At 37.4% G+C, this 12,614-nt stretch overlaps 1 protein-coding gene across 2 annotated transcripts in view; it reads right to left on the reverse strand.

Annotated features, from left to right (window-relative positions):
* The window catches only part of LOC114473177 (breakpoint cluster region protein-like), a 106,997-nt gene that overhangs the window by 6,712 nt on the left and 87,671 nt on the right, over window positions 1-12,614 (reverse strand). For both annotated transcript variants that reach the window (XM_028462607.1, XM_028462608.1), the window contains exons 9-19: window positions 10,523-10,644; window positions 8,400-8,565; window positions 8,179-8,298; window positions 7,217-7,292; window positions 6,969-7,073; window positions 6,553-6,627; window positions 6,218-6,315; window positions 4,811-4,942; window positions 2,161-2,220; window positions 1,929-2,038; window positions 512-651 (exon numbers count right to left, since the gene is read on the reverse strand). In XM_028462607.1, the coding sequence (XP_028318408.1) occupies window positions 512-651; window positions 1,929-2,038; window positions 2,161-2,220; window positions 4,811-4,942; window positions 6,218-6,315; window positions 6,553-6,627; window positions 6,969-7,073; window positions 7,217-7,292; window positions 8,179-8,298; window positions 8,400-8,565; window positions 10,523-10,644 (1,204 nt within the window). The remainder of the gene's footprint in view (window positions 1-511; window positions 652-1,928; window positions 2,039-2,160; window positions 2,221-4,810; window positions 4,943-6,217; window positions 6,316-6,552; window positions 6,628-6,968; window positions 7,074-7,216; window positions 7,293-8,178; window positions 8,299-8,399; window positions 8,566-10,522; window positions 10,645-12,614) is intronic.

A 12,614-nucleotide genomic window follows, 5' to 3' on the forward strand; every position in this document is an offset into this window, starting at 1 on the left:
TTTGATTTATTTATCTATGAGGCCTACGCTATGTCTTTATCAGTTAAAAAAGGTCTCCAGCAGCTTTAAGATTCTTTATAATGTTACAACCATCCATAAAAGTTGTGTCATCTGTTGAACCTATTTAAGGTTGTATTTAATCCATCTATTACACTGGAAATTGAACACAAAATTAGGACGTAGCATTGAAGGTGGAGAACTATTTCAAATTTAATAGAAAAACTATGGCTTTAGAAATGTAGGCCTATTTAACACAATTTGATAAAGCGATTTGAGCTACAACATGTTTTAATGAAAAGTCCCACAGAAAAGGATTTTAATAGAATGATTAACATTTTAATCAGAAATTAAATTAAGGAGAAGCATTGATTATAATACTATTGTAATACAAGGCATGTGTAAAAAAAAAGGCCAATCTAAGAGCAGCAAATAACTCTAAATTCACGTCTTGTGTCCAAAGCTTTGCAGAGATCATTCGTCAGTAACCTGTGTCTGTACTGTTTGTACTCACTAGTGTCAAAGGCGGTCTTCAGGGCCTGAATATCAGTAGCCACACCCGATACCCGGTAGATGCCCACTTCCTCCATGCCCCGCCTCTCGATCTCCTCTAGGCACTGCCTGACGATGTAGGGCACCTTGGAGCGCTCCCGTCTAGAACAAGACAAAAAGCACGTGAAAAAGATTAAAATCTAGCATCCATACATACAGTTGAACTTATAATCAGGGGTGCACATTAGTGGTGCGCATGTGCGACCAAAATAAAAATATGCCCTAAATAATGTGTTTTACTGTGCAATTACGCAACTAAGATTTTGGGATAGATAGTAGTGAAAGATAAGAGTTGGATCCTGATTGGAAGCTGATTTGTTTTAGTTTTTCAGCCACATATCCGTGGCTTGATCTGCGTCTGTGTGAGAGGAGAGGGGCGGGGCTACGGATGTGTAGAACTATACAAATAAGGCAGAGAGCCACAAGAGGATGGAGATGTTTGGGCACAGAAAGTACATAGTAATGGTGAGGGAAATGAGTAAAAGAAAACAGAACAAATCTTGGACCCAATTCAATGTGATGGACACTTATGTAAACCCTTATATAATGTTTTTTTTTCATCTGTAGTCCCTGTTGTCAGTGCTAAAAAAGCTGTCCAGGAATCTGGACATATTTTAGTCTTCAGTCATTTCATCAGAAAGCTTTATATTCTGAGGCTTTACGAACAGATATGTTGTGCTGTTTCTATTTATTTCATTTTTAATCCAAAGTCACATTATCCATGCGTCCTGTCACTCTGTTCATCCTGTGACGTCAGTTATAGAAAACAAATATTTAGAAACAATATGCTTCCCTGATCACCAGACCGAAAGAAATAGGTGCACCCCTGGTTATAAACGACTAGGGGTGTGTATTGCCTGGATACATAGGTCACGATACAGTACGATACAATACGATATATCCCAATATTAAAGTATAAGGTGATTATTGCAATTTTTTTTTTAAATATATGACAAGAAACAACTAATCTGTATTTATGCCTAGAAAAACAAATAAATGCAGAAAGTTAGTACTTTCTTTTTAGTTTTTATCAAAAAACCACAAGCTGGTCAACATGTCCATGTTTCAGTGAACTTCTTTGTGCAGTTACAATGTCTCCTGCAGTGGAAAAGACTTTCCTGGTTAAAAAAAAGATTAAAAAAACAAAAAAATAATATGGATGCATTTTGAATCGATCCGAGAACCGCACAACATAATATCGCAATATATCGCAGAATCAGTTTTTTAACACCCCTATAAACAACCCTGTCAATAAAGATACAGAAGACGAACTGATCAATTATTTCTTATAAATGGGGCAATATTTCATTAAAGAAGGCCATGAGACTTTCTTTATTTTCTCATTATAAAAAAAAAAAAAACCCTTTTTGTGAACTTACTTGGTCACTGTTGAGATCTTGACTCCAAACACACCCATTGGTTTCCGTGAAGGCATCCTCTTCAGACTAAACTCTCTGCTGGTGAACTTTATGGAGAGTTTAACCTCGATCTGAAACACGGCAGTGAGAGATGTTCCATTCAAACGGCTATAAATAGCATTTGCATTAAAAGTGTGTGCAGGGGTAGACACTCATCAGTTCAACATTAAAATATGTGATGGGAGGCACTCACCCCATTCATTGGAATGACTGTTCTCTGCCAGTCTTTGCCCTGTAGAGTCTGAGGATCCAGCTTGAAAAAGAAGAATTAAAAATTACAGCATAAACAAAGAGACGTATAATAAACAGCATTGACTGGTAAGGATTCCACCATACAGCTAACATACACAGACAACCTTAACTTAGAAACAGTTTAGCTTTAACCCTTGACCTTCTTACTGACAGACACTAATGCTAACCAGTAAAAGATCCACAGTCCTGCATATTTTAGATGCATAGAGACAACATCACCTGCATCATGTATAACCTACAAAACTGGGAAGTTTCTTTGTCTATTTCTCAAGGATTAGTGAAAATCCTCACGGGCAACTTTCTTTCAATGACGTCAACGTGCCAAGAAGGAATCATGTGTGAAGATTACAGGATGATCCACTAGGTGGAGCTTGTGCCTGTAAATCACAGGCTGTTTGTTTCCTGTTGACCAAATCTATATGTGGAACCATTGGGAGGTGTTGTGAATTAAAGGCTCATATGCACGTCTTTTATCTGTCGCTAACACTAGATGGTACATTTACGTTAAATATTGCTTTTCAAAATCATTATTTTGATGATTCTGCCTTTGAGAAGTTAGACCCTTGATCATATTTTAAAGGCAGTGGCTATCCGTACGGTTGCCATATCAATATACCGACATTCTATCCGTACGCACTGCCGCTCATTGGCCAGTATAGGTCACGTGACTAAGACTAAACCTAACAGTAAACCTAACCCTAAATAATGTTGCGATATAGGGTTATAACCTAACCCTAACCCTAAGATGCTACGTACATGTACTTCGGTAAACGTACCAATAGCGCCGGGGTTCGTCCACACGGCAACCGTACGAATAGACGCTTTCTATTTTAAATACTTGCAGATCAAAGCGGTTCAACAATAATACCTTCCATAAGTGTAGACTCCCTTTTGGATAAATACACATTTATGTAAACTGTTTCCGTATGCTTGATGTGAACAATAGAGATCTCAAACAATAACTAGAAAAACTTCATTTCCAGAGAAAATGTAAGTGAGAATGCTGTATATGAATATTGTCACACAATTCTGAGGGTTATACTGATTCTGAGGGGTTGTCAAGAGCCAGTAAAACCCCCAGAGTCAGTATAATCCTCACAATTGTCGAAGGTATACCATCAGTATAACCCCTCAGAGTCACTATTTTTCCTCTCCTCAAAACAACAGTCCTTGTCACATGACAGACCTGAACGCTGATGTATTTGAAATGATTTAATAATGATTAAACTAACAAAATACTAGAACTGAGCAGGATTATCCTGAGTAGTTTGCACACTACCCTGATTAGTGAAATCAGACTAAATATGTTAGACGAGTTGTTTGTGAACAACGTATGGAATAATAATATTAAAGAAAAAGGATCTCAATAGTGAAATGCTTTACAGTATCTTTTACAATTAATCTAATCTATAACAATTTGCATGGACACCTTTAAAAATGTAAACCTAAATAAAAAGCTAAAAGCTGTCTCTCAGTTAACATAATAAAATACAACAGGAACCGATATTCAATGTTATGAGTAAAGGCAGAAGTTCATGCTGTGTTTATTCACATTGTTTATTTATTCTTTATTATCTAAATTTGTAACTTTACAACGATATGTAAACCTAGACCACGCGTGTCAAACCTATGGCCCAGGGGCCAAATCCAGCCCTTTGGAGCATCCAATTGGGCCCACAGGAGAAAGTAAAAACAACAGAGAAATCATGAATCATTGTGTAAATGAAACGCAACAATATTTGCAGGGCTCACAGTTTTTCTGCTGCTCATATTGTATGATTGCAGTCATTTTTCATGTTAAACTGAAATTCTTACCAAACCTTTGATTTTCCTCTAATTAATACATAACATTTCCCTTAATTAAATAGAAATCGGTCACAAAATCCAGGAAATTGAAAGTGAAGATCCTGTTGGGACTGATATCTGTCACTTATTGCTTGGATATTGTCAGTTTCTTACATACAGTATTTTGCATTTTATGTATATGTAGAAATGCACAATAATGTTGAAATTCCTCATTTTCCTGCATAAAATCTGTGGCCCACTTGAGATTAAACTGTTCCGTATTTGGCCCCTGAACTAAAATGAGTTTGACACTCCTGACCTAGACTCTTATTGTGAAAGGCGAGGGTCAGTAATTGGGCTTATAGTGTGTGCAGAGGTAAAGATAGTTGAGTTGTCTGTTCAACTTAAAGCTTTAATGTATTTTATCTGGTTTTTTTTTTTCTTTCTTTCATGTCTCATTGCTCTCTAGTAACATAAGCTTGTACTGATGTCATCCAGCAGCACAACACCAAATGTCTCACTGTAGTTTAAACTGAAGACAAATAACACTGAACAGATTTGCGTGTGTTATTTTTTCCTGGGCAGGTTAAGAATGAACTGAAAGATCCGTGCCCATCCATTCCATATCTAGCTGATTGATCTAATCAGTCATTTGCTAAATTACACCCTTTCTTAATCATTCATGAGCAATAAAATTAATTTCATGCTTTTGTAGCAATGACGGTGACATAACTGCATATCAGTAATGAGTCATGAGGGGTCTGCAGAGATGGGAGAGGGAGGGCTGCACTGACGTCATGTCATACCGGGATTTGTCCTTTTCCCATGATGCGGTCTGTGCTCTCTCCATCCTCTTTGTTCTGCTTGGTCTTGTTGTAGCACTTCTCGTAGCAGAGCAGCCTCAGGGTCTGAGAGCCCTCCAGGTCGATCTCGAACTCCTTTGAGGCAGAAAAAACAAGACATTGTAGAGCGACAGAAAATACGAAAAACAACGTTTCAATTCTAGAAACTCAGCATCAACTTTCTACTTTTTCCTTCAAGAAGATTAAAAAACACCAATGTCTCTTTTCTTGATTCTTTTTTGGACAAAAATCTGATATATATATATATTTTTTTACAATCCAGCTTTAGCTTAGCTTGCGTTCCACTTAATCCTCTACCATATATTTAACTTTCACCAAAATACAATGTAGAACACAGCTGACAGCATCGTCTGATATTATGTAACAGGATCATGCATATGTTTGGTAAATCATTATGAGGCCTAAACTGTGCCGGTTCACTTAGCTTTTGGACAGATGTGAGTCATCACCAGCAGATCCTCATTAGTTATCATTAATTCCACTCTGGCAAGCTAAACCCTCATAAAACGCTGCTTTTCAATTGAACCAATACTCTGATTACATTCTAAAACGATGTCTTCTCATCCAGCTGTGCAATAAATTTATTACATATGTATTTGTGCATCCATGCCTACATGCATGCGTGTGTTGGTTTGCTATGTTTACAGGGGCGGCAGATGTTTATGTGGGTTATGTTACACAATTTACACAACGCAGAAATGAATAGCTTGATTATATATTACATTATATTTAAATGTATGTAAAAAAAAATTGAAAAATCCCTATTTCGCGTTATGGGCAATATTTCAAAAATGTATATCTTGATTGATCTTTATGGAATTTGACTCAGTTACATGGGATTGGTTCCTGTGTCACCCCAACGAGTAATATCCAGACTGCGCATTTTATTGCAGGTTTTCAAAAAAAAAAAAATGGGGGCACCCATTCATTTGGACCTACTGTATAGATATTAAAAGGAATATACGTTTCTTCCAAGTGAATAATCATCGTATCCTGATCAGGATCGCTGATCCAGATAACTGCCAATATCTGGCAAAGAGGATATTTGATGCTTGGCAAAGGTGTTTGTGCTCTTGTTTAATGTGTAGCTGTGTGACTAGCATCAATAACCGTGTCAAAAACAAGACATATTATATTTGTTTCAGACTGCAGACTAATTAAGATTAATGAGGCATTTTCAGGCTAAGAAACATTTAAATAAACTAACTGCAGATGCTTCTATGAGGCTACAGGTACAAACTAGCATAAGTAATGCAATACATTTTAAATAATTAGATTATTGTTAATTTTTTAATAATCTGCAGATAACTTTAAATGCACTTATGGCAGTATATGCATTCATCCTTTTACCTCGTTCCATTTTGGTTCAGTGGTGTATCGATACACTCTCGTCTTGGCTTTGTTTGAGAAGAAGCCAAAAGAGTCGACCTCCATTGTGCAGTAGAGGTCTGATGGAGAGTAGAAAATTGAAAAGAAATTACGTTTATGCAGTCACAGGAAGTCTATTTTATTAGATCCTCTAAAAAACAGCAGGAAAGCATTGATGCTATCTTCAAAAATAGAACTCTGCAATGTTTCCAAATGAAGCTGGAGTGATACAAAGCAGTTAAAATACTGAAAGTTGATAGCAAAAAAAAAAAAAAAACACATTAAAGTAACATGTTTGCCTGATTATAGTGACTCACTCAAGCTTTGTTTGAGGCCGGAGGCAGAATGGACGATTACATTCAGGAACCCGTGGAGACCGGGGGATTCATCCTCTGGAAAAACAGTGAGGGACAGGAGAGAGCAGGGGTTTAGGAAAGCACGCACATGTGTTTGTTTGGGAGTACAATCAGACATGAAAGGAAGAGATAAAACGTAACATGTGGGCTAAACCCATATCCACAAAGTCATTGGCAATTCCAGTCTGGAACAGCTTTCGTATGGACATGTTTGTTTGGATCTCAGATATAAACACAGAAAAACCTCATTTTTTACATATTTGCTGTTCTCAGGGTTCATCTATAAATTCTCGATCAGAACAAGATTTGCAATAAAGGGAAAAGTTTATGGTATAGAAGCTAAGAAGTTCATCCACAGCAGAAAAGAAACACATTACCTTCTTTATTGATACTAAGTGGAATGTGGTGCACAGTCTGAAGTTTCAAACAGGAGCTGGTTAACATTTGCAGCTCCATTGACGTCAGAGTGGATGTTTTCAAACCTTTAGGACGGAGAATAATCCAAATATTAGTGACATTCTGCACCAAGGAAACCGTTGGATTCCACGCTGACGAACTGTGGTCCAAACATTTTTGGTTATCAATGTTGTTTTTAACAATTTCATACAATATTTTAGCTACTTACATTTGTTCTGCTGTTCCTTGATGATCTCCTTCCACTCTGCACGTTCAAAGTCAGAAGAAGTCAGAAAACTATAATTCTGAAAAACAGAAATCAAAAGTTAGGAATAATAAGTCAGATTTACACATAGGCACTCTTCAGTGTCCCCCACTATTAAAACAAGAGGTCCCTCATGGGTCAATCCAACCTGACAGCGTATCCAATTTAACCCACCCGGGGATTTTGCTCGACGTAAACATTTGAAATCTGAATTTCTATTAAATTTGAAGGGTTTTGTTATTTATTTTTCTTTTCCCCACTTTCTTTTTTTGTTCCCACTTTAAATTTGTATTATATTTTACACACGTATACTAGTGTCGGTCATGATTAAGACCAAATAATAAACATATTACTATTGTTGCAAAAAGATTTCACTCCTTACATTGTTAACCTTGGATGACAGTTCAGCAGACTTTTGTTTCATTTTTATTTAAAAGGAAGTTACTATTTTACCACTATTGTGCTCTACTTTATCATCAATAGATGTGAATAATTTTTTACAGATAAAAGAGAATCTGCTCAAAAGCAGCACATTAAGACTAAACTAGAGTTTTAGCAATACATGTTTTTCTACTAAGTTTTGCTGAAAATGAATTTGCTGGCCTTGATTTTGCCAAGTGTGCATTAAATGAAGCATTCAAAGGTAATTCCAGCCTAAAGGCTTTTGCTCAGTCTACATTAAATAAAACCTTTACCAGCAATAATCCATACACAGAAAAAATAATCAAAGACAATGTAACGTCAGTCAGTTGAAAATACTTCAAGTCCATCAGTCTGTTAAAGGGAATTAGAGCTAGAATTCTCAGTGCTTTGATGCATTTTATATAAACTAGATGAGGCTGTGCAGTTGGGAAACAGGTGCAAAGTGAGACATCCTCTCCTTTGATATTTACACCAAAAACCCAGGGCTCAATAAGTGCCCTCACCTTGCCATTCTTGTTGTAGAGTCGGAGTGGCAAGCTCGGAGACGTCAACAGGAGCAGCGACTCCTGCTCAGAAAGCTTCTTCCTGAGTCGGTCGATGACTTTTGATCCCTTGTTGGCTCTCTGAAATCCCAGAAGTGATCATCAGGAATGTTCAAAGTCATTTAAATGTCATCTTTAAAAGAAAAAACATCCTGAGTAACAGTTGAATGAATCTGCATTACCTTCTCTCTCTGAATCTCACTGCGGAGGTGTGAGATTTTGACCTTCATGGCGTCCAGCTCTTCATCGGGGACCTGGGGGATGGTGAGGGGCTCTGTTTCCTCAGGGCCTTGGAAGGTCAGCTCAGTCAGCGGGATGTACCACTTACTATCATACTGCTGGCTTTTCCTGCAGGAAAATTAGAGGGGAGTGAATAAAAACAGAGATGGAGTGGAAGGGGTGAGGGTGGAGGTGGAAAGGATAAATGGGGCGTAGCAGGAGAGAAAGTGGATAGTAAATACAGCTCATATAGAGCTGTGATCAGCTGTCCTCTGAAAACAAGGTCAATGAGTCAGGGAATGTGGTTGACAATAAACCAATATTGCCTTGAGGAATAAATGAGTGAATTTCTACATTTAATTTCAAAGTATAAACAGAAAAAAAATACTGACTTCAACCAAATCTTATTCATTCATCCATCAGTAAGACAACTAATACTGTTGCTGCTTTTTAATGTGTTTCAAACTCCTATTATCCTTGGGGTCAAATTGACCCCATTCAATGTTTATCACTCAAAAAATAAAAGTTGATGATATTTATTTTTGTTGCTTCATATTTCATGACTTCTCCTAATATGATGGGTACAATTGATGGGGGGCAATATTCCCACACTGTGGGCATGAATGTGTGCGTGTGTGTATGTGAGATATCATCACCACAACCATTAGGGTTCATACTGGATGAAAACTATCCATCCATCTACTTTCTGACCTGCTGGTTGGTCTGCTGGTGCCTATCTCCAGCTCTCAATGGGCGTTAGGCGGGGGTACACCCTGGAGGCACGCCAGTCCATCGCAGGGCAACACACAGACAGACACACAACCACTCACACTCACTCCTACGGGCAGTTTTTTAGAGACTGCAATCAACCAACACAGTCATGTTTTTGGATTGTGGGAGTACTGGGAGGAAACCCACGCAGCCCGGGGAGAACATGCAACCTCCACACAGAAAGGACCCAGGTGTCCACCCCAAGGCTTGGACCCAGGACCTTCTCGCTGTGAGGTAGATGACGTGCTAACCACTAATCCACCATGCGCCTTGAATTCTAATTTAAAAGTTGGGCCTGATGGTGTTGCAGGAGAACAGGTCAATGTTTCATTATCAAGAGGTTATTTTTTGTAAATTCAACAAATAAAGAAAGTGTCTGACACAAAAACTTGGTCAACGATTTTCTGAAAATCCTTTTCTGGAGGCAAATATCGCCAGGGGTCAAACGTGTTAGTAATATTTGAGGATAATAGGAGGGTTAAATGAGGGATTATTATTAGGGATGTAACAATATCTAAATCTCACGGTTCAGTATAATCACAGTATTAACGTCACGATACGATAATTATTGCGATATTGTGGGAAATCTCACGGTTTTACATGAAGCCACACAATTAGCAACGTTGCTAACAATAACAAGAATGACAACTGTCGAGAAATTGTCTGTTCACCAATTTTGACTGTACAGTATGTATTGTCATCATTTAGATTTATAACATTATAAACTCAATACTGCCTATTATGTCTATCACACGCAAGCAATTCAGGTTATGAGTTAACCTGTAAAACAAGTTGTAATATAAAAAAATCAAAAACTTTATGTTATGACTCGACTTTTCTGCTCCTCAATGGAAGATCTGCTGCTGCAGGACTGGCCTGATAACGACTTTATTTTCTATATAAAACTAGGACAAATATACTGCTATTATTTCACAATTAAATATATGTAACATCTTTCTTATCAAAGTTGTCTCACTGAGTATGTGGAATGTTCAGAGACGGATGAATGGATGGATGTACAGTACATTCATTTCCTAAATATTCATAAACTCAGGAATCACATTAGGAAATGTAATTCAATTCTTGTTCAAACAGAAACATTAAGTGTTTATTAGCATTATGTTAGTCTGATACATTTTATGATCAGAGAATGAAGAACAAAAAGACAGAGTTTAAAAAGAGGGCTAGCAAAAGTTAAAAAAAAACGTCTGACATTGTAGGATAAATGAAACTAAATCAAGCCACTGCCTGTTTTTGAGCAGAATTGTTTTCCCGTGCCACCGTGCAGTCAGATGACGTAAGGGATGTTTCTTACCCTCCGATCTGTTTCTTCAGCTTGGCGCAGAGCAGCAGATCAGAAAAGAGGAAAACATGTCGCAGTTTTCTGGCCCCTTCAACCAACTCCACAATAAAACTGTCTTTAAGCAGCTGCCGATTCTGTGAAAGACAATAAATGGTAGTCAGCAAGAAAAAAGGGAGGATTTGTCCAAAATGAAATACAATACATAGTGAACACTTTTGTGTCAGTAGAAAGGAGTTCTTTTAGTGTCGCAGATGACTCCAAGATGTCCTTCATTCTCTAATTCCCACTGCAACTTGTCAACACAGGGACAGCAAACGGAACACTCACTCTTTCATTTATCTTTTTAAATCGAGGGATCTGATGGCGACGCCACATGCAAACAGACGAGAAATCATTCTAGTGACTTTTTTTAAATTGATATTATCTCACGGACTATCTCGATCCTGCATCATATTGAACACAAAGGAATGGATGAAGGGGGGGGGGGGCGACACAGTAGCACACATGGAGCTTTGGACTTGTCACTGATGTCAGACTACATAATGAGAAGTGTACTGCTGGCATTTACCAAAAGGGGGCAGTAATGTCATTTTTAAAAAAGAAAGAAAATACTTTCTAAGACCAAAAGTAAAACATAAGAAGGAACAGACTAGTTTTTACCACATAGCTCACTGTAGCAAAAAATAAACTTTGTACTAGTTTTTTTTGCACAAAATCAAAAAATACATTCAGGTTTGCAAGACAACAGACACAAATATTAAAAACTTGGCTTTAATTTTCAAATGAATGTTATTTCTTTATTCAAGGATTTTGAAATCAATCAACCGATTTTTTTTTTTTTTTTTAGTAATAATATATTGTAAGTTTGTTGGGAGTTTGATTACCTAAACGTCCAATTGGTTAAAGCAGATACGGTATTAGTTCTCCTTACTCTTCCTGCACTTTAATATGTGCGATGTTACTGACTGGATATTAGTAAGCTTTACTTTAATTATTATTATTATTTTTTTCATCTGTTTATTTTATTTATTTGTTTAAGAGTGTTTAAGAAGTGCAGTCCACATGTTTACATGTTTCATGAAACGCGTGAAGTTAGACATGTTTTAGAGGTAAAGCCACAGATTTGTTTGCTTTATTGTTGCAATCTGTGCTTTAAAATGTATATTCTATATTTATTAAGTTTAAATAAATCTGAAATTGTTTATTATGAAACAGATTGATTTATTGCTTGTGTTCATTGAAAAATACATGACAAGAGGCCCTTGGAAAAGTAATCGCATATTAAATCGCAATCGCGATATTGAGGAAAAAAAATTGCAATTAGATTATTTTCCAAATTCGTTCAGCACTAAAGGAAACAACAACAAAAAAAAAAAAAACAGTGCAAACAAGAGTAAATCAAGTTTCAGGAGCGTCAGACAGAACAGATTTCACCCTACAGTTACTTTCCTTCCTCGTACACATCAACAACGCAGCTCGACTGCAGCGATCTGATGTGTGGGAAATCTCTCCTTGCTGTACTCACAGCAGATTAAACACAAACCTCGTGCAAAAGAATCAAATTCCCCACAGTGGAGGCTATTATTCACTATTAGCCACACAATGAAGACTGTGATAACGACAGCTTTAGAAGGAGAAGTTCAAGACGAGCTGCTTTCCATCTGTCTGCTGGCTGCTTCTGTCACCTACATCTGTCAGTGAGAGCATGAGAGTCCAGAACTAAACAAACAGCTCTCCTCCGACTGTCCACATCGATTTCCCTGACTGCGTGTGTGCACTGCAACACACACACACTCGTGCGTGATCATTTGCACAGGCACGTCTCATATTGTCCATGTTTTGTGAGGACTTTGATGCTGTGGGAATGGATGGCACACCTGTGAAGCTACTCAATACTTTATAAAACCTCCCGAGATTACTTCCACTGTGAAATCTGAACAATGCTGCGTGTCACTTTGCCTATGCTGTCTTAAAAGCGCTATATTTAGACCGTTAGCTGCTCAGTGCCTGAATAAAACAACGACCATGTTGATATATTTTACTGTAGTTAAACACTACAGTCAGGCTAGTTAGAAACATGAGGATGTGTGTGTGCATACAATGA

This window comes from Gouania willdenowi, chromosome 12 (assembly GCF_900634775.1).
Source record: "Gouania willdenowi chromosome 12, fGouWil2.1, whole genome shotgun sequence".
NCBI lineage: Eukaryota > Metazoa > Chordata > Actinopteri > Blenniiformes > Gobiesocidae > Gouania > Gouania willdenowi.